Genomic DNA, 27,742 nt, shown 5'->3' with positions numbered 1-27,742 from the left:
GGCCCGCCCCCAGTGAGTCCTCTGCACGTGGTGGCGATCTCCTGGGGCATGTCGCCGGGTACTCCCCGCCCTCCCGACTCCGGCCATCTGCATTCCGTCCCAGTGCACTGGCTCGCGGGAGGGGTTGGAATGGGTAACGCGGCCCACCGGGTGCGCATGGGGCCCCCCGACGCGCCAGAAGCGCAAGCCCGCCTTCTGCTGAACCTTCCACGCCTGGGGAACGGTGGCTGAGGACTCCTTCCCAGCAGGAGGTTGGGGGGATGACGAGGGGGTTGACACTGGTGGGGGGAGCTCCTGAGTCAAACCGGGGCTCAAGGGCCGAGAAGACCCGAGGGCCAGGCCCGGGGTTCGTGGCGTGCGCTGGATCTGCCCGATCGGCCGCCGGGCACGCCGGCCCGCCCGCGCGCAACACCGCCTCCCGACACCACCGCGCGCGCACACACACTCGATCCACAGAAGCCACGCGCCGGCGAACGCGCGTCCCGGGTCGGGCGCCCCCCTGTTGGGGAAGGAAAGCAGCTGCGAGCCAAGCCCGCGACCCAAGAGAGCTGCGGGCGCGCGGAGGCCAGAAGAGAAGCCGCGAGGCGCGCAGCGAGCAGCCCCGACGCCGCCCAGCGGGGAGCGCCCCAGGCTCTGCGCGCGAGGGCGTCGCCCCGGGAACGCGCGCCGGCCCGTCTAGTGAGTCGGGGCGTGCTTCCCGGAGGAGGAGGAGGGCTTACCACCGGGCGGCCCGGATGAATGGAAGGGGCGGGGCAGCTGGCGGGCTGGGCCCTGCCGAGGCGGGGGCCGGGGGCCGGGGACCGGGGGGCGGGGGGCGGGCCACGCGCTTAAAGCCGGCGCCGGGGGAGTCCTCCCGCGACCCGCGGCGGAGGCGCGACTTCGTGGGGGCCCTGGGCCCGTCGAGCTTCCTCCCAGAAACTTCCCGGCCCCGCCCAGCCCCTAATCCGGCGACGCCTGGGCGGGCACGCGGGCTCCCAGGAGCCCGATCTACACGTTCTGGCCGCGTCGCCCCGGGCTCCCGGGAGCAGCCAGCCGGGTACGGACCGGAGCGCGGGTGAGGGCGCGGGCGGGACCCCGCCCAGGGCGGCACCGGGGCGGGGCGTCGGGCGGCACTAGGACCCAGGCGCGGCGCGGAGGTGTGTCGCCGGCTCCCGCCGCCCGCCCGCCCGAGACGCCCAGCTCGGGGTCCCGGGGCTCGGGAGTGAGGAGCCCGGGCGTACGCGCGCGTGTGCAGCCGCCCGGCCGATCGCCGGGGCCATGGCCGCGGCCACCCAGCGCATGTTCCACCTCCAGCCTCGCGGTGGGTGCCCGAGCCGGGAGGCGCGGCGGGGACGCGACGGGAGGGCCGTCGTTCTCCGCGACAGACGGGTGCCAGGCGGGGACGCGGGGCCGTCGGAGCACCGGGGGAAAGCGGCCGCCGGCGGCCTGCACGGCCCCGGGCCGCGGTGGGCGAGGGGCTCGTGGGAGCTTCCCAGGCCTGGGGCCAGGTGTGCCTGCGGCGGAGAGACCGCGGGAGGCCGGGGGTACGCTGGGGGTGGGGGGCTCGGGGGCCTCGTGGACGCTGCGTGCTTGGCTTCGTGCTGCGTCGCCGACTTGAAACTCTCCGTCTGGGAGCCGGCGAGGTGGCCAGGGGAGGGGTGGGGCGTGCAGGTGGGCGGAACGGGGCCGTGGGGGCCCCAGCGGGTGCGCTGCCGCCTCGCGTCACGTTCTGCCGGGACCGCCGCGCCCCCTCGGCGGGGAAGCCTGCCGGCTCTGCGGGATCCCGGGGCCCCCGGCTGCCCCCTGCGAGGCCCCAGCGGTCTTTACCTGTCGACCCCGCGGCTCTGGCCCCGAGGGCCAGCCGGGGGCTTGTACTGCCGTTTATTTACCTGCACGTGGGGGGCCCAGGATGGGAGTGAGGTGTGCACCGGCCCCGCCCTTCCGGACCCTCGTCCCCGTCGTCCTCGGCCCATCCCTGCGGCCTCGGATGCTAGCTTCACCGCCCCCGCCCCCGCCCCTCCCTCCTGGATGCAGCTCGGGCTCCCGTCCCGCGCGTCGGTTCGCATCCTGCCCCTCCGACCCCCAGGGTCTCCGCGTCTGGCGGCGCTTTCCTCTCGTGCACGCGGCCCCTCCCGTCGCTTCCTTCCTCGCACGGAGCCGCACAAACAGTCGGGACCATCCGGGGCCCGCGCGGTGAGCGCGCCCGGCGCTCCCCGCCCCCTCCTCCCCGGGGGACCAACGGCTCCGCCTCCCAGGAGGCCTGGGACGCGGTAGCACCCAGGGGAGGAGGCCGTTGCCAAGTGGGCCCCCTGTGGCCCCGGGCGCGCGCAGTTGGGGGCGACTGCACGTGTGATGGGTGTTGATGGCCCCAGGGACCCATGTGAGAGTGAAAGGCGCGATGTGCTGGCAGGAGGCCCCCCGCCCAGGGCCTGGGCTTGGCAGCGAAACAGCGAGAGAGGGAGGCCAGAGAGGACGGCCACCCCAAGGAGAGTGGAGGGACAGGCCCCCTCGCTCCAGCCCTGGCTGCCCGTGCCGAGTAACACGGTCCACCAATCGTGCCAGGGTACTGTGAATAATAACTCGTGGAGGAAACATGCTGAGGTTTCCCCTGGCTTGGCTCACTCCCACTGGAGCACACAGGCTGGAGGATGGCAGGCTTGGCTTCCTCTGGCTCCACAGGGGCCCCTGCCTAGGTCTAGCCCCTGCTCCCTTTCGCCTCGGTTGGCCTGTGCTGGGTACCTGGGAAGAGTAAGAAGGAGTCCGCAGGGTTGGTGTAAGGTGGGGAGCAGCTGGCACAGGACAACGTCCAGGGCTGGTTCGTGTAGCTGGTAACAATTGTTGGGCTTCCCTTACAGAGTACTCGCCTTCCATCATGTCGCAGAATGGATACCTTGAGGATGTAGGTGAGTACCTCTGTGAGGGTGTGTATATAGATTGCTCCTTGGTCAGAAGTCTCTAGGAGACCTAGTCCCTCCACCTGGGTACACAGGGCATTGACTCCCCAGCTGTGGTCTTCTGCTGGTGCTGGGATGCCTTTAGATCCTGCCCTCCAGGAGGTCGTGGTAGGGTCAGGGGAGCAGCTGACACCACCTTAGCGGTCATGGACAGGTCTCTCCGGTGGTCCCTGGTGGGTGTGTGGACCATCTGGTGACCTCCCTTGGTTCGTTGTTAGAATGCTCTGGTTACCTGGCCCGCCTTACGTCGCGTCGTATATGCCCATACCTCTCAGTCCCTGCCCAGCCCTCTGAGGCTGCCATCGCCCCTCTAAAGAAATGCAACCTAACAGTTCTGCACTTCAGCTTTCCTGCTTGCTCGAGACCAGCTCTTCCCTTTTCTCTGTGTCTCTGGGTTTTCCTGTGCCCAGACATGGAGGCTGGCCTGATCATCGCTGGGGTGTTTAGTGGGATGGTGCCTGGGCAGAGTGGTGATATGCTCTCATCCTCCCCAGGGCCGGGGGACTGTGTGTGCCAGGCTGCTGGCAGGCAGGTTAGGTTATGTGTTGGGCTTATAGGATGGAGGTGGGGATATGGCCTCCTAGGAACATTGCAGGGACCCAGTAGTGTCAGGCAGGCCCTAGGTAGAGCCCAGAATAGGGGGAGAAGAGGGCGGTGTGAAGGGCAGTACCCAGGAGTAACAGGGAGCTGGTGGGGGGACAGAAGGAGGCTGGGGAGCCAGGTAGTGTAAGCAAAGCAGGCCTGGGACTGGGGAGGAAGGGGATTTTCATGGACATGAGCTCCATGACAAAAATGGGAAGGATATCTTTTGACTGAGCTCAGTGCAGACCTAGCACCTCCTGCCCAAAGGGCTCAGGATGAGCACAGGACACTGGGGGGACAGGGCCTGGGATGTGCAGAGGAAGCCGGCGGGCCAGAGTGGAAGTGAGTCAGGGTGAGTCACTGCCTGGCAGGTGTAGGCGTGCTGCTGACCCTTCCCCGTCCCTGCACAGGTGTTTGTCAGGCACTGGTGGGGTCTGGGCTCTCAGAACCCCCTTCATGGGAGCACTCACAAGTGGTAAACCATAGAGGACCCACGGGAGTCAGGAGGGAGTGCCAGCAGGGCCCTAGGAGGACTTGCCAGAAGAGGAAGCTTCCATGGCACCTCAAAGAAGGCCCTCTGGGGAGGGAAGCCCTCTGCTCAAAGGACAGGCGCTGGCATGCCTGGGTGTTGGCCAGCTGGCCTAAGGAGTGACAGATCAGCCGTGGCGAGTGGGCCTAGGCTTGATGGACCAGGGGTCAGGACAGGGGTAGCACAGCCAGCCCAAACTGTCATCTCAGAGGCCAAGAGGAGCCCAAGCAAGAGTGGAACATTTGCATGTCACCAGGAAGGCTTCCTCTATAGGAGGAGGGGGCCTGGGCTGCGAGCCGTGGTGGGAACTAACCCCCCACCCCTCGAAAGGCTCTGCTCTGGAGGGAGTCATGCTGTGACACTCCTCATGCCCACCCTTGGGTCTCCCCTGGGGCTCCCTCCTTATCAGTCCCCGACTGTACCTCTGGCTCCCCTGCTTCCGGGGCCTTGTCAGATGTCTGGACCGAGTCTTTCAGCCTCCATGCCTTGCCCCACATGCCCTCACTGAAAGAAAGCATTCGAAAACCCTGTGCCCATAAGGTGGGGAGTGGGCTGGATACCACAATGGTTCTGGCTCCCCTTGGGTTCCACCCAGGGAGCCTGGCGTGCCTGGGTCCCATAACTGGGGGTTCTGGGAGGGCAGGGCCTGGCCCAGAGTTGCGGCGCCACCGTATGTTTCTGTAGCTGGAGGGTACCCGTGGGTCAGCGTGCAGGGCCCTGGCTCCTGCAGCTCACGATTGTTGGAGAAAGCCGTCAGGTGAGGGCTGCCGGCTGGCGGCCGCTGTTCGACGGGGGCCGGGCCGGGACTAGGTGTCTGCCTCCCCCGGCTTGAGGCTTCCTTCCTGGCCGACGAGAGGCCTCCGTCACCACTCCCTGGGACAGCCCAGGGGCCCCTGCTCCGTGGACTGGGACTCCCACCCTCTGGTGTGTAGCACTGACGGCCGGGTCCTCTTCCGGGGGGGTCTCTCTCGGTGGTGGCTGGGTCTCTAGGCTACCTCAAGTGTGACATGGATGATGCCTCTGAAACCCGTGAGGAGAGCCTGGGGGATGAGGCCTTCGACACGGTCAACTCCTCCATTGTGTCTGGCGAGAGCGTCCGTTTTTTTGTCAACGTCAACCTCGAGGTGCAGCCCAGCCAGGCTGGTATGGGGGTTGTAGCAGGGACCTGCCTGGGGGAGGGCAGGGGACTGAGGACTGGGCCCCGCTCCACCTAGAGAGGCCTGGAGAGGTGGGGTGGCACCCTGAGCCCTCCTGCTTTCCTCCAGCTGAGAGTGACTCGCCTGGCGGCTGTGGGCTCCTACACACCTCCCGCAAGGTGAGCGGCCCTTCAAGGACAGGAGACGCTTGGTCCTGGGCCACTAATTGGGGGCAGGGGGGGTGGCTGCTTCCCTGGGATAGCTCCCGCTGCCCCCACTCACACCAAACAGGTGTTCCACGCCAGCCCTTGACCTGGCCTTGGGCCAGCCAGGCTGGGCCCTCCCTCTTGGAGGGGGTGTTGGTGCCAGTGGGCAGAGGCAGCCGGGGACCCCCCCGTGGAGGAGGGGCCCAGGTCACGGCCACAGATCTCACTCATGGGCCTGCGTGATTCTGTGCGCGGGGGTCCCCGCAGTACCTGAAGTTAAAGAACTTTGAGTTGGAGATACGTGCACACCGGGACCTGGATGGCTTCCTGGCTCGGGCCAGCATCATCCTGAACGAGACGGCCACCTCGCTGGATGACGTGCTGCGGGCCATGCTCTGCCGCTTGGCCCACGACCCCAACAACACCGAGCCTGACTGCAACGTGGACCTGTTTATGGCCATGCTTTTCACCGATGCCGGGGCCCCCACGGAGGGGAAAGGTCTGACCTGGCTCTGCGGTGGGGCATGGGAGGACAGGGAGGTGAGCCAGCAGATCCTCTGACCCCCCTCACTCTGTCCTCAGCCCACCTGCTATCAGATACCATCCAAGGGGTCACTGCCACGGTCACAGGGGTGCAATACCAGCAGTCCTGGATCTGCATCATGTGAGTGGTCAGCCTGGCCCACCCAGTTTGGGGGTGGAGAGTGTGAGCACTCTATTCTGTTTGGTCTTCGCTCCCTAAGAGGTCACGGGGCGGGGGGCGGTCAGAGTTTGGGGTCCTGGGGTGTGGGGGAGCCCAGCTCCCAGGGTGGCAACTGTGTGCCCTCCTGCCCCCGGCAGCTGTACCTCCAAGGCCCTGCTGAAGCGGCACGTGTGCATCAGCCGCCTGGTTCGCCCACAGAACTGGGGGGAAAACTCATGTGAGGTGCGGTTCGTCATCCTGGTGCTGGCTCCACCCAAGATGGTGAGTAGGGGCCTGCAGGGGGCTCTGTTTCCAGAGAACGAAGGTTCCAGGGAACTTGGTCCTCCCTCTTCCTGGGGGCATCTCCCTCATGTCCCAGAGGCCCCCATAGATTAGGCCCCTGGAGGCCTCATGCTCACACTGTCCTTCCTCTCTGCCCTGTTGGGTCTCCCCAAAGCCTCCTTGCGTCCTCATCAAGCCCTCATTTCCCTAGTCGTTGCCCAGAAAGTTATATTTCCCTCTCGGCTGAAAAGAGATAACTTGTTAAGATTATTATTTTTTCAAAAGATTTTATTATTCATAAGAGACACAGAGAGAGAGGCAGAGACACAGGCAGAGGGAGAAGCAGGCTCCATGCAGGGAGCCTGATGTGGAACTTGATCCCGGGATTTTAAAATGTCCTGACCCAAGGCAGATGCTCAACTGCTGAGCCACTCAGGGGTCCCACTTAAGACTAGTATTAGTCAAACGTGGGGGCTTTTCATTGGCCTGCCCGGACCCTGATCCTTCTTCCACTTGGCTGGCTTTATGACTTGCTGGCCAAGGATCCCCACTTCTGCCCAGGTCCCACACCCCCTGGTCAGGCGTCTGGCTTTTGTGGTAGTTGAAACTGATATAGTCTGGGGAGTCTTATTTGAGGGAAGACAATTTCAAAATCACGAACAGAAAATGGTTAGGGTGGGGCACCTAGGTGGCTCAGTGGTTGAGCATTTGCCTTTGGCTCAGGGCGTGACCCAGGGGTCCTGGGATCAGATGAGTCCCTGGGGCTCCCTGCAGGGAGCCTGCTTCTCCCTCTGCCTGTATCTGCCTCTCTGTGTGTCTCTCATGAATAAATACAATCTTTAAAAAAAGAAAGAAAGAAAGAAAATGGTTAGAGCCTCTCCCCAGGGGCTTAACTTCCACTAGCTTCTTGATCCTGCCCAGGCCTCTGATACAGGCTAAAGCTTCGCACGGGCTTCCTCAACAGGTTTTCTCTCAGGCAAAGTGGGCACCGAGGGGAATGCCCTCCGGGGACTTCATAGATGTGCTGTGAACCTCCCCGAGTGCTGCAGTGCTGGGGAGAGGGAAAGGGCATTTAGGGAAGTGGGCAGCACATGGGTCAGAGGGAGTGACAGCTGGTGAGGTGGACAGGGAAGTGGAAGGGGCAGTAGCCCGGGGGGCTGAGTGGCTACACTGGGCCTTGTGACGGACCAACCAGCCCAGCACCTGGCTCCTGCAGAAAATGAACCTGACTGAGCTGACAGGAAAGCCATGTGTGGGTGGGCCCAGCCCTGTGACTGCAGCTTCGGGCAACACCTAGGGGCGGACACTGCTCCCAGAGGACAGGTTGCCCTGGGGGAGGCTGGGCCCTGGGTTCACGGACAGAGGTCACTTTGGTCAGGCAGGAGAGAGCAGGCTTGACAGGTCTGGAATCCCCCTGAAAAAATCAAATCAAACCAGCAGACACTACAAATACCACTAGTCAAGTGGAGCTGGGTAAACATTTTTCTCCATCACTGTGATCTCTATCCACGATTACACATATTTGTGTTCCTTGGGACCATACCCATACCTCAGTTTCTGGGCACATGAGTTTATTAAGGAAATTTGGGGGCTCTAGTGATCTGCCAACCTGGTGGAAATCACTGCAGACTCCACTGATGCTTGAACTTTGAGGGACAAAACTTGCTGCCAGCTCACATGGGGGCACCTGCTGCGTGCTCAGGCCTGTCAGTGACGGCCGGGGCCGGGGAGGGGTGCCCTCCACTGTCCAGGAGCTCCAGGTGGGATTCTCCTGTCTCCTGCCCCCAGAAAAGCACCAAGACAGCCACAGAGGTGGGGCGCACGTTCGCCACCATGTTCTTGGACATCACTTTCCGCCAGAAGCTCCTGAACACCCGCACGGAGGAAGAATTCAAGGAAGCTCTGGTCCATCAGAGGCAGCTGCTCACCATGGTGAGCCAGTGTCCGACCCTGGGCCCAAAGGGCTACAACATGAACTCCATCTGTGTGCACAGATCCCTGCAGGTACTGGGAGAGGTGGCTTGGGCAGGGGTGTGGGGCCTGGGCCGTGGACCTCCCAGCTGACAGACGTCTGTCCTCTTCCCCAGCCCCTGAAGCACAAGGACTTCCTCCCTGTGGGGAAGGGCATCCGGGAGGATATCGCTCGCAGGTTCCCTGTATACCCACTGGACTTCACAGACGGTACGTGGCCCCGTGGTCCCCATCAGAGCTCAGCCGTGGCTCAGGTCCCTGGATGACACATGCACCTGCCCTGCAGCCCCAGCACACTTTCCATCCTGTCCTGTCCTAGGCATTATCGGGAAGAACAAGGCTGTGGGCAAATACATCACCACCACCCTGTTCCTTTACTTCGCCTGTCTGCTGCCCACCATCGCTTTTGGGTCCCTCAACGATGAGAACACAAACGGGGCCATTGGTGAGGGGCAGGAGGCTGTGGGGGTGTGGGGGGAGCCCCGAGGCTGCAGTGTCCCCCTGACTCCCCACTGGCGCAGATGTGCAGAAGACCATAGCGGGGCAGAGCATCGGAGGCCTCCTATACGCCCTCTTCTCTGGGCAGCCGCTGGTGGTGCTTCTGACCACTGCGCCCCTGGCTCTCTACATCCAAGGTGCGGTGGCACTTGGGGTGGCGGGGAGGTGGCTCCCGAGGTCCCTGGTCTCAGCCCGCCCTGACCAGCCCCCTCATCCTGCTGCCTGCAGTAATTTGTGGCATCTGTGACGACTACAATCTGGACTTCAACACCTTCTATGCGTGGACGGGCCTGTGGAACAGTTTCTTTCTCGTGCTTTATGCCATCTTCAACCTCAGTCTGATCATGCAGCTCTTCAAGAGGTGACTGGGCTTTCCCCGAGCTGTTGGGATCCTGGAGCGGGAGGGAGACCAAGGCCGGGGATCTGGATCAGCCCCCATGCCACCCGCCGAGGTCCTGTGCCCCAACTATATCACTGCCCCAAGAGAAGCGAGGGACCCTGGTTTTCATGGCAGGAGGAGGTGGGAGGCTGTGTAGAGCCTCAGGGAAGCCTCCCCCTCCTCCTGGCTCCCTGACAAACCCTCCCTCCCGCCATTTGATGAAGCATTGCACTTCCACGGCAGGTCGACAGAAGAGATAATTGCCTTGTTCATTTCCATCACATTCATGCTGGATGCTGTCAAGGGCATGGTCAAAAGTGAGTGTCTAGCTGGTGGCTGCCTGCTGCCAGGGAAACGGAGCTGAGCTGGGGGACTTGGGCCTGTGGCCAGAGCAGCCCAGCAGCACGCAAGCTACGAGTATTTCCATGGTCCAGGGTGCTCTCGGGAGCTGACCGGCAGAGAGCAGCAGTGTCATGGGCTGGAGGGTGACGGGGCTGCCTCAGGCAGGATCAGAGGCATGAGGCCAGGTGTGAGGCACTGTCAGAGATGGGGGCGGTGGATGGACAGGCAGGTCAGTGGGGTCCTCTTGGCTGACAGAGGCAGCTCCCTCCCCTTCCCCCCAGAAGCCCTTTCTTCCCACAGGGCCCCTTCTCTCCCACATCCAGGAGGAAGCTGGGCCTCAGCCCCCCAGAGCCCAGATGGCTGAGGCCTGGTGGCCTGTATCCACAGTCTTCCAGAAGTACTACTATGACAATAACTTTGGAGATGACAACACAGACAGCACTTCCTTGGTGAGCCTGCTGGGCCTCGGGACCAGCCTCAACACAACCCTCCACACTGCCCTCAACACCAGCCTCCTCGCCAGCCCACCAGAGCTGACCTCCATGGGCCACCACGCCGAGCACCCAGGCCGGGAGACCGCTGTGCTCAGCCTCCTCATCATGCTGGGCACGCTGTGGCTGAGCTACACCCTCTACCAGTTCAAAAAGAGGTGAAGGGGGTCTAGGAGTGATGGGAAGGAAGCACAAGCCCCCGGGCCACACTGACACACCCACCTGTGTCCCCAGCCCCTACCTACACCCCTGCATGCGGGAGATCCTGTCAGACTGTGCCTTGCCCATCTCGGTGCTCACCTTCTCCCTCATCTGCTCCTACGGCTTCCGGGAAATTAAGAGTGAGTCGGGATCAAGCAGGGGGTGCAGTGGGGTGGGATTGCCGTGGGATTGCCCTTGGGAACTGCAGGCTTGAGCAGGGGCCTATACTCTGCTGCAGTGAGCCAGTTCCGCTACAACCCCAGCAAGAGCCTCTTTGATGTGGCCGAGATGCACTCCCTGTCCCTGGGGGCCATCGCCAGCGCCATGGGCCTGGGCTTCCTGCTCTCCTTGCTCTTCTTCATTGAGCAGAACTTGGTGGCTGCCCTGGCTAACGCCCCAGAGAACAGGTTCGCAGGGCCTGGGTGGGGCGGTGAGAGGGGAGTGTGCAGCCGGTCCTCCAAGGGGCCACGGGTGTCCGGCCACATGTGCCCTTGTCTGCTGCAGGTTGGTGAAGGGCACTGCCTACCACTGGGACCTCCTGCTTATCGCCATCATCAACAGTGGGCTGTCTCTGTTTGGGCTGCCCTGGATCCATGCTGCCTACCCCCACTCCCCACTGCACGTGCGGGCACTGGCTTTGGTGGAGGAACGTGTGGAGAATGGGCACATTTATGAGACGTGAGTGGTCCCTTGAGATGGGAGGCAAGTCACTTGGACCCTGAGGTTGGGAGGGGGGCGGGGTAGCCCTGGGCCACATCTGACCTCAGAAGGAGTGAAAGAGCCCAGGGAGCAATATGTGGCCTGCGATGGGACCCGGCCCCATGGACCAGGGCTGGAGGCGATCTGGTGCTCTGGGCCCATGCAGGATTGTGAATGTGAAGGAGACACGGCTGACCTCCCTGGGTGCCAGCATCCTGGTGGGCTTCTCCCTCCTGCTGCTACCCTTTCCGCTGCAGTGGATCCCCAAGCCCGTGCTCTATGGCCTCTTCCTCTACATCGCGCTCACATCCATTGATGGCAACCAGCTCTTTGAACGTGTGGCTCTGCTGCTCAAGGACCAGGTTAGTGTCCTGCCAAGAGAGAGGTTGGGGCGGAGGGTCTGGTATGGCTCCAGACCCACAGCTGGTCCCTGCCACCTGCAGACCTCGTACCCGCCCACCCACTACATCCGGAGAGTGCCCCAGAGGAAGATCCACTACTTCACAGGCCTGCAGGTCCTACAGCTGCTGCTGCTCTGTGCCTTTGGCATGAGCACCCTGCCCTACATGAAGATGATCTTCCCTCTCATCATGATTGCCATGATCCCTATCCGGTACAGGAGGATGGGCAGTGGCAGGAGGGACCCAGCTGGCGGGGAAAGAATGGGTTAGGGCAGGGGCAGTGGGACAGGATGTGCCCAGCCTGGCCCTGCGAGGGGAGCTGGGGCAGATCTGACCCAACGCTCATCTTGGGGTCTGTTCTCCCTCCCCCCAGCTACAACCTGCTGCCCCGAATCATTGAAGCCAAATATCTGGATGCCATGGATGCTGAGCACTAAGGCCCTACCTGGAAGGGCCAGACATATTCCATTCACCTGTCCCCCTGGCTCTTCCCAGGCTGATTCTGGCCATGTGGGGAGAGGTCTGGGTGTCTTTTGGGGTGTTGCTCTCTGCTGCACCCCCTCCCAGCTGCTCCAACAGGCCTAGGGCATCTAGGCATGGGGGAGGGCAGGTTCCCACAGTATGTGCCTATCCCAGTCCCCATTAGCCTTTCGCTTGGATCTCTAACACTGCTCAGGACAACTTCTGTCCAGAATGGGACTAAGCAGGACGGATTTTCTTTTGATAAAAGAGTCAGATGTCTGAAAGAGAAACCATTTCCTTGATTGTGTAAGGAACTTGCTGTATGCACACTAGAGAATAAAGCTCCTATTTCTATGCTTCATCTCTGCTGTCCCGTCGTGCCCCAGCCTGAGGGCCATTGGAGAATAACAGTAGAATGTAAAGGGGAGTTAGAATGAAAAGGACCAGTGTTAGTGGAGTGCCACAGGCTGTCACCTCCAACCCCACACAGTGGATATTGGCTTGATGGGGAATGGTGGAAGATCCGGGAGGCCCCAGCGCTGCCATGATGCCAAGAAACTACAGGGGAAGTATTCCGGGAACAGCACATGCAAGGGCCCTGAGGAGAGGGGTTGGGGCCAGTGAGGAGCCACTGCTGGTGAAGAGATAAATGGGGCTGACAGCCCTGGACCTGGGCTCCCAAAGGCAGCTGCAGAACAGCCCAACAGATTGAAAAACAGCCTCATGTAGGTCAGAGCCACCACGGCAACGTATGCCCTGCTAGGTGCTCTGTGCAGGGGGGAGGCACAGGGAAGGGAGCATGGTGGGGGCGATGCAGGGGCTGCACCTTGCACCAGGGCACAGATAGTGGGGGCGAACAGAAGTGGAGGAATCCAATGGCAGGATGTGAGGACTGGTTTGATGGAGGCAAGAAGGTGCCATGTTTCTGGCTTGGTCACTTGGTGATTGGCCAGAGTCTGCAGCAGCAGGGAATCAGGATCTGGGACTCAGGAGCACGCCCTGTGCACATCTGGGAGCACCAACAGTGGTAGAGGAAAGGGCTCACAGTCCTTACAGGACTTTGGCTTGACAGATACACCACAGACCACGGAAGTAGACGGGGGAAGACATGATAAAAAGACTAATATCTGGATATGCTAGGAATTCCTGCAAGCCAACACATTTAAAAAGACTCCGATTTCAATAGAGGAGGCAAACCTGTGAAGGGGTAGGGCTTAGGGGGCACCCAAACAGTAACAGGGGCAGCAGGAATGCTCAATGCCCTTGGCCATTTGAGGAATGCAGCCCAACAGTGAGATGGCATCTTCCACTTGTAACTGGCAACAACAAGCCTACCAAGTCCAGATGGGTGGCCGAGTGGGAGAGGTGTGTGCCCTGGTGCACAGATGAGGGGAGTAGAGGCAGGTACCCAATCAACATCACTCATCCTCCCACTGTGCAGCTCTGCTCCCAGGCAGGTGGGTGTGGGGACGAGCATGTTCAGTGTTCACAGGGTTCAGTGTTCACAGGCATGGGTGGCTGAAAGTTAACAGAGGGGGACAGTGCCTGTGGCCTTACCCCACCCATGTGGCACATGATCCTTGGGGGCCTCTCCCCAGTGGCCTGGGTGTTCCCTCCAGGTAAAACCATATCCAGCATCACCAAGTGGGGAGAAGACGACTCAGAGGAGACTGGGCCATTGGCACCTCCTGGGGAAACAACCCAGCTGAGCCTCACTGACAATGGGAAGCAAAGGAATGATGTTCTCTCTTCACTCACACACACACACACACACACACACACACACACACGGCTGCAATTTAGGGGAGGAAACTATAGTTAAACTCAGCCCCCCCCCCCCCCAAAATAAATAAAAATAAATTCAGGCCCCAAGGATCCCTGGGTGGCTCAGCAGTTTAGCACGCCTGCCTTCGGCCCAGGGTGTAATCCTGGAGTCCCGGGATCAAGTCCCCACATCAGGCTCCCCGCATGGAGCCTGCTTCTCCCTCTGCCTGTCTCTGTCTCTCTCTGTCTCTCATGAATAAATAAATACAAAATCTAAAAAAAAAAAAAAAAAAAAAAAAACCTCAGGCCCCAGCCACATTGCCAGGACTGAGCAACAGAGACTGGAAGTGCCATTCTCTGGAGCTGACTACAAGCAAAGAAAATAAGCCTGGGAGTGATACCCCCCACCAAGCACTGCGTTACCTCCTCCCACATTGCATACAACAGGCTTCTCTGAATATCCTTGGGGTGGGGACCTCCTCCTCACCAAAGAAACACCTGCAGGAAAGGCCCCTCAGGTCCCTCCTAGGACCTGGGGCAGCTGAGACCCACTTCCTGAGAGGCTGAACCATGTCAAGTCAATGCAACTGGGATTGGGACTCCATGCACTCCCTCCATAAAAACGAACTTGGCATTATGATCAAAAATCAACATTTTAGGGGTACCTGTATGGCTCTATCAATTAAACATCCGACTCTTGATTTCAGCTCAGGTCATAATCTCAGGGTCACGAGATCAAACCCCACATATGGCTCTGCGCCCAGCAAGAAGCCTGCTTGAGATTCTCTCTCTTCCTCTGCCCTTACCCACTACACACTGTTTTTCTTAAAAAAAAAAAAAAAAAAAGAAACCCCACCCCAACATTTTAGCTGCTCTAATGTTATAATGAAATACAGCCCAAGCATTCACCATCCTGTACTGCCCACCCCCAACCCAGCAAAAAGCATGGAGATCAGCTAGAAGGTGGCATCCCTCCGTGGATGGGTGGGCAGCACAGGTCTGGGATGGAAAAGGTCAGTGCCTGAGCTGAGACAGATGCAGTACTCCAGCGAGTAGGGTCATGCAAACACCTTCGGCTGCTACTCTTGTCCCACCATCGCCCCCAGACCCCAGAGGTCTCCTGCTCCTGCCAGAAGGCTCAGGAGACAGACAACCTCCGGGAGCAAGTTTCAAAGCTGATATATCCAGTTTATTCTGGAGGCAAGTGCCTTCCAGTATTTTTATTTCTTCCACTTTAAAAATGTCAAGGGCTATTTGTGTGGTTCTTCCCAAACCCTGGATCCTGCCATGACCAGTTTAACATCCAAGGTCCTTTCAGGATCCCAGGCCAGGAGGCTATAGGAGGGACCGCTGAATTCCCGAGGGCAAGAAAATAGTGTCCCTTATCCCAAGTTTCTCCAAGCAGAGCCAGCTGCTCCTCCAAACAGGGCTGGTGAGGTTGTCTCAACACCCCTAGGAAGGTCTAACCCTGAAGGCAGTACCTGGAGGGCTGCCTGTCTGATGGGAGAGATGGCAAGCTAGCCTTCCCCAGATCCCCTGCCAGGGCAATCATCACCAACTACCGGAGGAGTGAGGCTGCCAAAGTATTTCTGTAGCTCAAGCAGGGCCCGGAAGCGATGGGAGATGGCATTCTTCTTGGCTTTGGGCATCTCTGCATACCTAAGGGGTGACAACAGCAGTTCAGAGGAGCCTAGATTCAGGGTTCCCTCACCTGTCTTGCAGACCAAAGCTCCAGGAGTTGCCACGAAAGGGTGGTGGGGCCATGAGCTCCCAGTAGCCAGAGTTAATTTTTAAAAAACCAGAGAGTTTTAAATTCCCCTATAGGCAGAAACCCGTATTAATGAATGTGGAAGGATGTTAGACTTGCTCTAGTGTGTCCAAAAGTCATTAAGGGAAGCTAGGGACAGGGGGATGAGCTGCATGTTTGATCACCTTTGTCATCTGTTGACAGGAAGCAGTGGGGCCTGACAGAGCAAACACAACAGTCTCCTGTATTGTGGGGGTGGCATGGGACAGCCGGCCAGCGGCCTCGCCTCCATATCAGGACTTCAATGAGGTGAGAATCCCACACCCCACTGTGTGCTTCAGATCTGTGCTGTCCTGTATGTGGCCACTAGCCACAAGGGGCCATGTAAACTGAAATCAACCAGAGCTGAATAAAAATAAATTCGGTTCCTAAGTCACCCTAACCACATGTTAGATTGAACAGTGTAGAGATAGAGCACTTCTCTATCTTGCATTCTTGGATGGTGCTACTTCATGTTACCCTCAACCCTGTCTGGCTACTGTGAGGCCTCAGGTCATCCTCCCTAAGGGCCCCTGTAACACTTGATTCTAATAATGGCCAATGTACATGGCCAGTGTAAGTAGAGGGGGGTGGAAGGGTCAGTGTGAAGTACTGAGAACACTTGGCACTGTGGGGGTTTCACGAGGTGCCCACCAAAGGCTGCAAGTGTTAACATTTTTCCAAACTGAACAGGGAGATCAGATCATCCCACAGAACTGTCCAGTTCATATATAACAAGCCAAGGGCAGAAAGCAGAAGACACTAAAGTCACACAGCTGCTATGTGGCAAACTGGAGCCCAAGAGCCCAAGAGCCCAAGAGCCCAAGAGCTCCCAGCTGTGCCTGGCTGCCGCCTACACTGGAGACTGGCCCACTCACATTCCTTGCATCCACCCCAGCAGAACCGCCTTCAGCTGGAGCAGCACCTTCAAGCCTGTTCCCACCCGGATATGCATGCCCACACCTGGACTGGGTGCTGAGCCAGCCCCAACCGTGGTTCTCCCAACCCCATATCCCTGGAGGAAAATGTGGCTCCTTACGTCTGCTCATATCCATCAGGCTGAAAGCAGGGGTCCCAGCCAAAGTCTCGGCAGCCTCGAGGCACTACAATCCGGCCCTGCCAGAGGAAAAGGGGGGGGACAGGTCTGTCACTGAACATGCAGTAGTTGGCTTGGGAGGAGGGTGGTAGCCAGTTGGGAGTCTGGTCAGGTTATGTATTTGGCTAAGCCCCATTTACTCAAAATATGTGGTTTCAAGAGGTCCGTGGTACCTGAAAATGTTTACCAAGTACATAAATAAAACACAGTGGGACAACCCTCTCCCATCGCACACGTAAACACGCACATGCACACACACACACACACACACACACACACACACAAAGAAAACCACAAACATGCTCAGCCCACTGGTGTCCCTGGAGCTGCTCTCCATCTCTACAGCTTGACAAACTGTGAACTCACTGAAGAAGAGAGTCAGCTTGGAAAAACTGACAGAAAACATTTTCTCTTCCTAGGAAGTTATGACGAGGCACCTGAGGGGCTCAGTCGGTCAAGCGTCTGCCTTTGGCTTGGGTCATGATCTCAGGGTCCTAGGATGGAGCTCTGTGTGGGGCTCCCTGCTCTGCAGGGAGCCTGCTTCTCCCTCTCCCTCTTGCTCCCCCTGCTTGTGCCCTTTCTCTGTCAGATAAGCAAATAAAATCGTAAAAAAAAAAAAAAAAAAAGGAAGTTATGAGGCCCTGAACTATACAGACAAGCCCTATGCCTGCTACTCATTTTTATTATGTTAAGTGTGAAATAAATTGCTACATTTCTCAAAATGCAACTGAGGCTCTAACAATTAAATGAAGAAACAAATTATTTACCATACTGTCCAATACATCAATGAGTTCAGTAAATACTGACTATAATAGGCAAATTCCAACAGGAAAATGTTACCAAGAGAACCAATTTAATTCAACACCATGAGATGTCATGTTGCCATGAAGGTTAAAAAATAAAAATTTAAAAAATACAAGGGAGGTACACCCGGGTGGCTTGGTTGAATGTCTGCCTTCAGCTCAGGTCATGATCCTGGGATCCAGGATTTAGCCCATCTCAGCAGGGAGTCTGCTTCTCCTTCTCCCTTTCCCTCAGCCTCTTCCCCTGCTTATGCACACGTGCTCTCTCAAATAAGTAAAATCTTTTTTTTTTAATTTTTTTTAAAGGTTTTATTTATTTATTCATGAGAGACAGAGAGAGAGAGAGAGAGAGAGGCAGAGACACAGGCAGAGGGAGAAGCAGGCTCCACACAGGGAGCCTGATGTGGAACTCGATCCCGGGTCTCCAAGATCACGCCCTGGGCCAAAGGCAGGCACCAAACCACTGAGCCACCCAGGGATCCCAAATAAGTAAAATCTTAAAAAAAAAAAAATTTTTTTTTAAAGATTGTATTTAAGGAGACAAAACAATGAGCATAGTTTTACCAAATATAATGAAATACCACATAATGTCTGCATCTTACCATTGATTTGAGTGCATCCTTAGAAAACTGAATGTAACAACAACAACAAAAAGAAACCAACAAAACAAACCCAGGACATTTTTGGAAACTGTATGCTCTCTAGCAACTTTGTGTGAATTTTTATACAAGCACTGTTTTATGAGTTATATAAAATGTTATAAAAATAAAAAAAAATAAAGATTGCATTTATTTATTCATGAGAGGCACAGAGAGAGGGAGAGAGACAGAGACACAGGCAGAGGGAGAAGCAGGCTCCATGCAGGGAGCCTGACGTGGGACTCCACCCCAGGTCTACAGGATCACGCCCTGGGCTAAAGGTGGCACTAAACCGCTGGGCCGCTGGGGCTGCCCTAAAAATTTTTTTTAAGTATATAAGGAAGGGGAAGAAAATGGGGTTTAGCCACAAAACTGCCACCTTGTTCAAACCAAGGCAGATTCTGCTATTGCTGGTGGGGAGGAGCTACGTGACTGAGGCCCATTACTGAGCCACTCTGGACCTCATCCACACCACAAAGGGTTTTTGAACATCCACAGTGGGGCAGGTAGTGCTCTCAGCACTGGGATCATAACAAACCTGGCCCTGCCCTCATCAAATGGACCTCTTAAGCAAAACAGGCTTTTCACTAGTAAACAAATTAACAATTACAAAATGCAAAGTGCCTTAGAAGGAACAGGGAGCTTAGCTCAGGAATAACAGGATGGAGTGACCCAGATGGGGAACTCAGGAGATGCTTTGAGGAGATACTTTGGCGACATAAAGTGATGGGCAAGAACATTCCAGGTGGAGGACACAGCTGCTGTTGGGACCCAAGATGGGCAAGGCTTCAGCATACGTATTGTTGAACGGACAGTGTGACTGGGTTTATAAAGCTTGAGTGAGAACAAAACAAAAAGAAACAAAGCCACCTCAGGTAAAGCAGAGGCTGGGAAGCAACAAAGTACATGAAGCAGCCAGAGCTGGGGAGACAATTAGGCATAGTGGGGACCCTAATAGTGGGTCACCTCAATGACCAGGCCCCATCAGCAGGGATAGGACTGTGGTTGCTCACACTTCTGATTTTTTTAAAGAATATTTTTGTGAAAGTAGCAAATGACTATATTCAACCCAGCAATTATGTATGACCCAATAATCCTGGTTCTGGGTATATATCCAAAAGAACCCAACACAAGATTTCAAGAGATAACTGGCGCACCCACGTTCATAGCAGCATTATTCACAATGGCCAAATGTGGAAGCAATCTACATGTCCATCAACAGATAAATGGACAAAACAAATGGGTATATACATAAAATGGATGTTACTCAGCTGCAATAAAAAGGAGAAACTCTGTCACAAGCTACAACACAAATGATCCTTGGAAGGGCATCATGCCAAGAAATAAGCTGGCCACAAAAAGACAAATACTGTATGAAAGATTCCAATTGTATGAGGGGTCCGAAGTTGCCAAACTCTTAGACATAGAAGTGGAATGGCAGTTGCCAGGGATTGGTGGGGAGAGGGAAAGGGGAGTTTTTGTTCTATAGGTATAGTTTCAATTTTGCAGGATGGAAAAAGTTTGAGCTCTGTTGCATAACAATGCACATATAGTTAATACTACTGTACCGAACACCTAAAAATGGTGAAGATGGTAATTTTTATTATTATTTTTTACCACTATTAAAAAAAAAAAAAGGGATGTCTGAGTGGCTCAGGGGTTGAGCATCTGCCTTTGGCTCAGGGCATGGTCCCAGAGTCTTGGGATCCAGTCCCACATCGGGCTCCTTGTGGGGAGCCTGCTTCTCCCCTACCTAGATCTCTGCCTCTTTCTCTCTCTCTCATGAATAAATAAATAAAATCTTAAAAACAAAAAAGAACCATTAACCAAGCAGGGCATCACGAAATGTCTGTGGACAACCCCCAGTGGAGCCTCTGGGGTAGGACTCTGTAGGCTACTCAGGACTCTGGATTTTATCATGAGCAGAAGGGACTGGCGGAGGAGTGATGTGCCAGAAGGCACAAGGTGGGAATGGCTGTGCTGGGGGTGGGGAGCAGGCCAGCTCTGAGGGTGGTGTGCACTCTGGGAGAAGTGACTGAACACAAGGGTCTGACAGGCAGACGTGGCTGTGGTGAAGGGTAGCTAGGGAAGGAATGAGCAGAGGAAAGTAAGATTCTACAGGAACGTGAAAAATTGGAAGGATGGGAGATTCTTACGAGAAGCCGTAACCTCAGCACTTGGATAAAATGTGAGCTGAAAAAAAACTGGGTTGTCCATGTAGTTCTGTTCAGCTTTCATGTCTGCTTCTTAGGAAGGCACACAGCGCAGAGCTCTGGCCATGCCAGCCCTCAACAGCCATGAGCCAGTGTGTATCCCTGAAACGCCAGCCTCAGAGGTCAGATAGATTTCAGGACCGACTGCACTTCTAGGTGTGATGCCCAGGGGCATGTCTGGGCAAAGCTCTGGGAACTAACTGGCCACCAGGGCCCTTCCCACCACCCTCCTGCCTTAGGCCCTGTGCCATTGGCTCGTGCCGCAGCACCCTCTGGCGGCACATGGGGGAATCACAGTAGGTACGCACGGAGGTCTGGCCCCTGAACAGGCGCACTGGCTCACTGGGGTCCCCCGTGCTGAATGCGAAAGTGCAAAGTGCATAGGCAGACTTGTCCTCGAACCCTGCCAGGAGCTGGTGTAGACCTGCAAGAGGAGTATAGTGATGTCTGTTCAGCTCAACTCCCAGCCTTACTCCCCACCCCTGAGGTCCTGGAGGGGTAGTCACCAAATTTGGGGAGCTTATACATGTTATCAGATAGATTCTCTTCTATTACATGTCTGAAAAGCTCCATAACCTAAAGTGTTTTTACAACTACCCAAGGAGGGAACATTTTGGCCCACAACTGTGACAGGGTATGCACTGTCAGAGCCCCAGAGAGGCAGCTAGCTCCCACCCCCTCGGCCAGGCCCTGGTTGAGGCAGACAGGCTAGCAGTCAGTAGGACTAGCTCTCTCAGCCAGAATCAACTGCAGCCTTTCAAACTCACAGCCCCCAACACCCTTCCCATCCACTCTTTACATATCTCAGCGCTCCCTGGAGCCAGGTATGTGGGGAAAGTCTAAGCCACAGGTTATAGATGGGGAAACTGAGGTGGAACACAGGCTCCGTGGTGGGGGCTGGAACCTGAGATTCCTGATTACTAGTTGGGACCCCTCCCCTGGACCACTTCTGGATTCTCAATTCCCAACAGATAAAGGAAGAAATAAAGGAGCTTAATACCTTCAGGCTTTAACTTCTCCAGAAACCACTTTCTGCAAGAGAAATAAAGGTGAGTCAGACACCAGGAGCAGACAGATCTTCCTACCATCTTCTCCAGGCTGCACCTCCCCCCCCCAAAGGGGCATGATAATGTCTTAGCTCAAAATGAAGAGAAATAACCCAATAGAAAAAGGGATGGAGGTAAACAAGCAATGCACAGAAAAATCAATAAAACCTATTAAGGCCTTAACCTCATTGGTAATTAGGAAAATGCAAATCCAAACCAAATGTGGTAACATTTCACATTCCCTACACTACAGAACACTGAAGTCCCAATACTCAGTGCTGGTGAGGATATGGAGCAATACATATGGGTGCTGTTGCCTTGGCAAACATACTGGCAATCCAGAAGTTCAAACTAAACATACCCAAAACCCAAAAAGCACCTCTGTGCACATGCCTTCCAACCCCAGCAAGGAATATTTAAAGTGGAGATATGTGTACCCTAGAGACACACAAAGACCATCTGAGGATGTCCAGGGCATTGGACAGTTTTAAAGAAATCCATTTTCAGATATCAACTTCCTTATTTCCTTTTTCCTGAAATTGATCTGCCATGAATGGATTTCTCTAGGGGAGGGGAGTGGGGGTTCCATTTGCCCATCTCCAATTACACAATCACATTCTCACACTTTACAAAAGAAAGAAAGGCATGCCTCTCCCGAATCCCTAATCCTTCCTCAGGACAATGTGAAATGTTGTATTGACACCAAGGCCATGAATGACCCACAATATCAGGTAACCAATCAGTTCAAAGTTTGGGTGATCTTGTGGCCAGGGCCCTGCAAGGGGGTCAGGGACCACTCACATGTAGGGGCCAGGGAGGCCCCCAAGGGCGTTGAAGCACAGACAGGTGTCCTCCACCAGTACAGGCCCCTGTACCTGCAACACAAGGGAGCAGAGCCTGGGACCTGTGACCAAGAGTAGTCCCTGCCCTGAACCTGAATTTTCAGGCCACCCCAGCTGGGGCCAGACCCGTGGCTAATTGGGATCCATAGTAGTAGCAGTTAACAGCTATAGAAAACAGCCCTTGGCTAATCTCTTATCCTCATTTTACAGATAGGAATACCAAAAACTTGGCAGATTGTAAAGCTTACTCCAGGCACAGCAAGAGCAGTGGGATTCACACTCAGACACTGTGACTCTCCATAAAGTGCTCTTTCCCAATTCCAGAGATGTGTGAGTGCAGGGGTTGATGTGTGTGGAGAGAATGTAGGCATTGGAATATATGTATCTGAAGTTGGAGACAAGTGTGTGCATGTGTACGTGTGTGTGAGCGCACACAAGTGCTCATCTAGGAGAATTAGGCAGTAAAGGTGGAGAAAGAAAGGTAGTATTCCTGGGTCGACATTAACTGACTCCAATCTAGCTAGGCCTGGACAGGTCCTTGAAGTTATGACCAACTGTGCCCACCCTATTATTCTCTGCTGAGCCCAGCAGGCACAGCACCCAGAAGCCACCAGGACAAGAGGGGCAAGTATGGGACACGTAAGGAGCAAGCACCTGGCGAGCTGCTTCCTGACACTTCTGTATGGAAATCTCATCAGGCTCTCCCTGGTACTCCGGCACTTATTGGAGAAACATATACAAAGAGAGTCAGGTCACAGGGAAACAGAAATCAAACCATCTTTCAAAAAATAAAACAAAAGACAAACATACGGTCAATTTTCTGTGCCACCAAAGTGCATGGAAACTTATCTCCCAGAATCTGAATGACCTGTTCCAAAATGAAAGAATATTTATCACCATTTGTTACAATTCCCTGTTACTACAGAAGCTGTCACCCACCTTTTTCTTTAGGTAACTATCCTGCCAGCCCCCTAAAGCTTAGCAAGTTAGGCCCAGGGGCCTCACTACAGACTGCATGGTCCCACTCTAGCAGGTCAGCTCCCCCAATTCCTCAGTCTCCTACCCCTCCTACTTTAGGTCTCTCTGCTAATGTTAAATCCCCACCCAAAATACCCTCATCCCTTCTCCATGCTCCCTAAAACTCTACATAATCTCCTATTCTGGCAATTCTCCATGAGGGGTTATCCAGAATTCAAGAGGCCTATGAACCCAGATGGGGGAAAAAAATGCCTTTATTATCACTAAACCCAAGTTGAATTTAGCATCTCTTTCAGTTGTGAATATGAAAAACCAAATAGCATCAGCAGTTCCTGTAACCTTTCAATCCATTAAAATCACAGATGTATCTCATTACAGCTGTAGTAGATTCTCTCAAAATATTTTCAACCCTATTTTAAAATTATAGTAACTACACACATGGGTAGACTGACTCCTTTAATACATTAATAAAGCATATGCTAACTAGATCACAAATATTTACATTGAGAATTGTATTTTAAGAGAATTTCCTTTATAATTGCATGTATTTTACTTTGTACATTTAAAAATATTTTCCTGAAAAAGGGTCCATAGGCTTCATCAGCCTGTCTTTTTTTTTTTAAAGATTTTATTTATTCATTCATAGAGACACATAGAGAGATGAGAGACAGAGAGAGAGAGAGAGAGAGGCAGAGACACAGGCAGAGGGAGAAGCAGGCATCATGCAGACAGCCTGACGTGGGACTCGATCCAGGGTCCCCAGGATCACGCCCTGGGCTGCAGGCGCCACTAAACCGCTGCGCCACTGGGGCCGCCCTTCATCAGCCTGTCAATGGAATACTATGAGATAGGGGCAACTGGGTGGCTCAGTTGGTTAAGTACCTGCCTTTGGCTTGGGTCATGATCCCAGGATCCTGGGTTCAAGCCTCACATCAGGCTCCCTGCATGGAGCCTGCTTCTCCCTCTGCCTATGTCTCTGCCTCTCTCAGTCTGTCTCTTATGAATAAATAAATCAATCTCAAAAAAAAAGAAAAAAAAAAGGAAGACTATGAGATAAAGAGTTAAGACACCCTGTTCTAAGACAACTTCAAGTTCATCTTCTCCAGTAAGCCTCCTCTGGGCATTCTAGCCCCTTAAAATGTAGGTGGCCACATTCGCAACCAGAGACGGGTTTGGGAACCGGGCATCCACTATCCTGCATGGGGCTCTTTTCAGGGTGGCACTACTTGTCTGTTAGACTGGCCTAGCCCGGCCTCAGGATCCCAAACTTTTTATCAGCCCAGGGCTCTGGTTCTTGAGTAGGACACCCTGTACTGGCACAGAAGTGCCATGCTGTGACGAAACAAGAGGTTGGTACCCTAATGACTAAGTCCCACTCGTCTGCCTCAGACATACCTAGTGGATGTCAACACAATTCTGCACCATGACCCACCTCCACCTCTTGGCCATAAATGAGCACGGACAAACCCTTTTCCCAAGCAAGGCTAGTGAGAGCTAATGTATGGCAGAAGCCTCACTGTCCACTCCACCAGGAGGGAAGTAAGCAGAAAAACGCTTACTAGGAAAGGGATGAGCATTCAGAGAACTACAAAGGCAAGGTAGGCCCTTGGGACACTCAAGTCCTGGGGGGACATCCTTACACTGGTATTCCCATAAGAGTCACCTGGTGGTTTACATGAGTTCCCCGTGTGTCTCTATTACTTGCACCCAAAGGCTATCAATCCACCCGCAGAATCCTCACTGCTAGCCACAAAATTCCCAGAAGCAGGAACTTTGGATTTTTTTTTTTTTTTTTTTTTTTTTGCCTTCTTCGCTGTGAAAAAGATCTTCCAAATCATCCCCATTTCACAGAAGAGGAAGGAGGTTGAGGATCACATTTCTGGACAGTGGTGGGGCGTGGACCGCCCAGTTTTGCTGCCCGTCCCACGCTCTGTCTGACCCCTGCCACCCCAGGTCGGCATTGGGGTCTGGATCAGCTCCAGAGTTGTGTCAAGAGCACCGGTTTGGGGTCCAGCCTAATCGGGGATCTTTGGGACAGGTACTGAGGACCTGGCACTCCTTTGGCTCCCGCAGCTTCCGCGCTCGCACGGCCGGATTTGTCAACGCCCTAGCTCTATCAAGGCCAACCACCGGCCGTCCCCACTGCACGCACGGCCGTTTCACTCAGCGCGGCCCAGCCTGTTCCACGCGCCCGGGGCCGCCCCTCCATGCGCACTCCGCCTGGAGGCTGCTTCTCCGCCCGATCCCCAGGGGCCCCTACCACGCGCTACCCCAGCCGCCACTGGTCGGCCTCCCGCGCCCTCCTGGCACCTCCTCCAGCTTCTTGGCGTTCCCGGTGACAAACACGATCTTTTTCCCCGCCAAGGGGGCTGCCATGCTGACTCCGATTACCAAGCCGACCCACCGGAAGCCCTTTGCCTCGAGTGGCAGGCACTTCCGCTGACGCGGAACCCGGCGGCGCAGCTTCCGGCGTAGGGCCCCAGCCCGGGGTCCGCTGGGCATCCGGCTTCCCTGCTCAGACCCTGGGGAACGCCGCTTGAGCAGCCTGGGGCCCCGAGCGCTAGAAGGGAGAACGGCCCGGCCATTCCCGTCCTCAGTGCTAGCCACAAGATTCCCAGAAGCAGGAACTCTGGATTCCGTCTGCGCCGGAATGGCGGGGTCTTCCCGAGACTGGCGGTCGAGCGCGTTGAGACCATGCCCTTCCGCCGAGGGGACGTCTCTTCGAAGACCAGAAGAGACCACTGCAGCCACCCGCCCCACCTCTGCTTTCTCCCCTCTCTGGGAAGGGGGCATCGAGGGAAGCAAAGAACCTGCACGGTAATGAGCTGCTGTCCGGTGCTCTGGGCGGTTCGCCTTCTCCGCGGGCACCTCCACATCTACCTGCGAGAGCTGTGTCCTTCTGGGCAGGGGCTGCAAATCCGGATCTTTATCCTGACCTCACCTCCAGCCCCACTCCGTTCTTTCCTTGCCCGCCAGCTCTGATTACTTTGTGGATTAAAAAAGGAATTTGTTTTAAATTAAGATGTAACTAACATATAACGCTATGTTAGTTTCAGTGTACGGCTTATAATTTGGTATCTGTATACACTTGCAAGCATTCACCTCAGTAAGTCTGGTTAACATCGATCACTTTACATAGTTACCTGTTTTTTTCTTGTGATGAGAACCTTTAGATTTTACTCTCTCAGCAACCTTCAAATATGCAGTACAATATTGTTAACTACAGTCAACATGCTACCACGCTGTACCTCTCCAGGATTACTTACTTTATAACTGGAAGTTTATGCCTTTCAACCTCCTTCACCCATTCTCCCAGCACCCAACTACCAATCTGTTCTCTGTATCTTTGAAATTATTTTCTTTTTAGATGACTACTTGCCTCTGAATTTAAATTTAGCACAGCCTAAAGCAAGCCAGGTCTTTACACCCATCTTCCAGGCTTGGGACCTTAGTATTTCAACTCCCTCATTCCCTCATCCCTACACCTTCTCGCATCCATCATGCCTTCTCCATGCCCGCTCCCTCAGCCAGATCTTTGCATCCCGAACACAGTGGAGGAGTGCAGAATGAGATACCTCAATATGTGCCCCTTTGGCATAAAGATTATTTTGAGTTAAAAGTAATAAAAACAGCAGATGCAGGAAAGGCTCTTGCCTCCACCATAACTGCAAAAATTTACATTGGAGAGGTTGTAACTGGAAGAAAAGTATTAACAGACACACACCCACACACCATGAAGTAATTATCTGCATAATGGAGCAACCTTGTTTCCCAAACATCCCTTTTCACCTTCTTGCTAATGAGTTTTTTCCCCTTTGTATGCTCGAGCCCCTACCCCTTCTCCTTAGTTCTTGTAAGCATCCTGTTGCTTCATTGTCATTGGAATCTTGTCTTCGTGGATTCCGTTTACACACACCTATTAAATTTGATTTTCTCCTCTTAATCTGTCTCATGTCAATTTGATTGTAAGTCCAGGTAGAAGGACCAGAGGCAGAGGAGAAAGTCTTCCCCTCCACCACAGTATCAAAGGGTAGAAAGTACCCCCAGCAGACCCACCTGTGACAGGCCTTGATCCACTGCTGACACCCCCATTGAACAAGCCACCTGTCTCCTTCCTCCAGGGACTCAGCAAGCACAGACTAACAGCAAGGGCAGATTCAGGGCCCCTCTCTCCTGGTGAGGAAATCCCTGACAGAGGAAACTCAAGTCAGAGGTCTCTCAGTGCCTGGATGAGTTATTTTGCTTAATGTTCTTGTCTCCTGATAATCTCAAAATCTTGTAGACCCTAGGATTTGTCAGGGAATATCAAAAAACCTTTGCTCAATGACCTTACCATAGCAAGATATTGCATAGGCCAAAACGCATTGTCCTTAGGTAGTCCTGAAGTTCAGGCAGTCTGATGGGGCAATGTGGTCTGAATGTAGTGGTTGTTTTTGGTTTTGGTTTTTGGGGTTTTTTTTTGTTTTTGTTTTTGTTTTTTTTTTGAGAGAGAGAGTGCAAGTGATAGAACATATACGTGGTAGAGGGCAGAGAGAAGGAGAAGCAGACTCCCTGCTGAGCAGGGAGCCCACAGGGCTGAATGCCAGGACCCTGGAATCATGACCAGAGCTGCAGGTAAGATGTTTAACCCACCGAGCCACGCAGATGCCCCAAGATCAGACCGAGTCGAAGGCAGATGCTCAACCACTGAGCTACCCAGGAGTCCCTAATTTTTAGTTTAGTTTTTTTTTTTTTAAGATTTTATTTATTTATTCATGATAGACACACAGAGAGAGGCAGAGA

At 54.9% G+C, this 27,742-nt stretch overlaps 2 protein-coding genes and 1 long non-coding RNA gene across 12 annotated transcripts; 1 reads left to right on the top strand and 2 right to left on the bottom strand.

Annotated features, from left to right (window-relative positions):
- The first annotated feature begins 307 nt into the window (after positions 1–307).
- On the top strand, positions 308–12,155 carry SLC4A11 (solute carrier family 4 member 11). 10 transcript variants are annotated; one of them, XM_072736250.1, is made up of 20 exons: positions 308–678; positions 2,835–2,882; positions 5,035–5,187; positions 5,310–5,359; positions 5,654–5,885; positions 5,969–6,050; positions 6,227–6,350; positions 8,139–8,354; positions 8,438–8,531; positions 8,641–8,766; positions 8,843–8,956; positions 9,048–9,180; positions 9,442–9,515; positions 9,928–10,189; positions 10,266–10,372; positions 10,471–10,639; positions 10,737–10,910; positions 11,098–11,293; positions 11,375–11,544; positions 11,706–12,155. In XM_072736250.1, the coding sequence occupies exons 2-20, from the start codon at positions 2,852–2,854 to the stop codon at positions 11,767–11,769; spliced, it is 2,571 nt and encodes an 856-aa protein (XP_072592351.1). In that variant the 5' UTR covers positions 308–678; positions 2,835–2,851; the 3' UTR covers positions 11,770–12,155. The 10 variants fall into 10 exon arrangements, with proteins under 10 accessions (XP_072592351.1, XP_072592354.1, XP_072592357.1 ...); XM_072736249.1 differs by lacking the exon at positions 308–678 and adding an exon at positions 864–1,036; XM_026012369.2 differs by lacking the exon at positions 308–678 and adding an exon at positions 1,145–1,300.
- LOC140595381 (uncharacterized) lies at positions 7,901–11,257 on the bottom strand. The gene is made up of 2 exons (XR_011996957.1): positions 11,128–11,257; positions 7,901–9,211 (listed from the first exon to the last, which is right to left on the bottom strand). It is a non-coding gene; the product is annotated as an uncharacterized lncRNA (long non-coding RNA).
- A 2,586-nt stretch (positions 12,156–14,741) lies between the features above and the next one.
- ITPA (inosine triphosphatase) lies at positions 14,742–26,897 on the bottom strand. The gene is made up of 8 exons (XM_026012371.2): positions 25,271–26,897; positions 22,793–22,850; positions 22,637–22,701; positions 21,942–22,015; positions 21,095–21,126; positions 20,403–20,518; positions 16,384–16,460; positions 14,742–15,217 (listed from the first exon to the last, which is right to left on the bottom strand). Exons 1-8 carry the CDS (start codon positions 25,751–25,753, stop codon positions 15,076–15,078), a joined length of 1,047 nt encoding a protein of 348 aa, XP_025868156.2. The 5' UTR covers positions 25,754–26,897; the 3' UTR covers positions 14,742–15,075.
- Between the last annotated feature and the right edge of the window lie 845 nt (positions 26,898–27,742).

Source organism: Vulpes vulpes, chromosome 14 (genome assembly GCF_048418805.1).
Source record: "Vulpes vulpes isolate BD-2025 chromosome 14, VulVul3, whole genome shotgun sequence".
Lineage (NCBI taxonomy): Eukaryota > Metazoa > Chordata > Mammalia > Carnivora > Canidae > Vulpes > Vulpes vulpes.
Note: the sequence above shows the minus strand (reverse complement) of the source record. Positions and strands in the feature narration are given on the sequence as shown.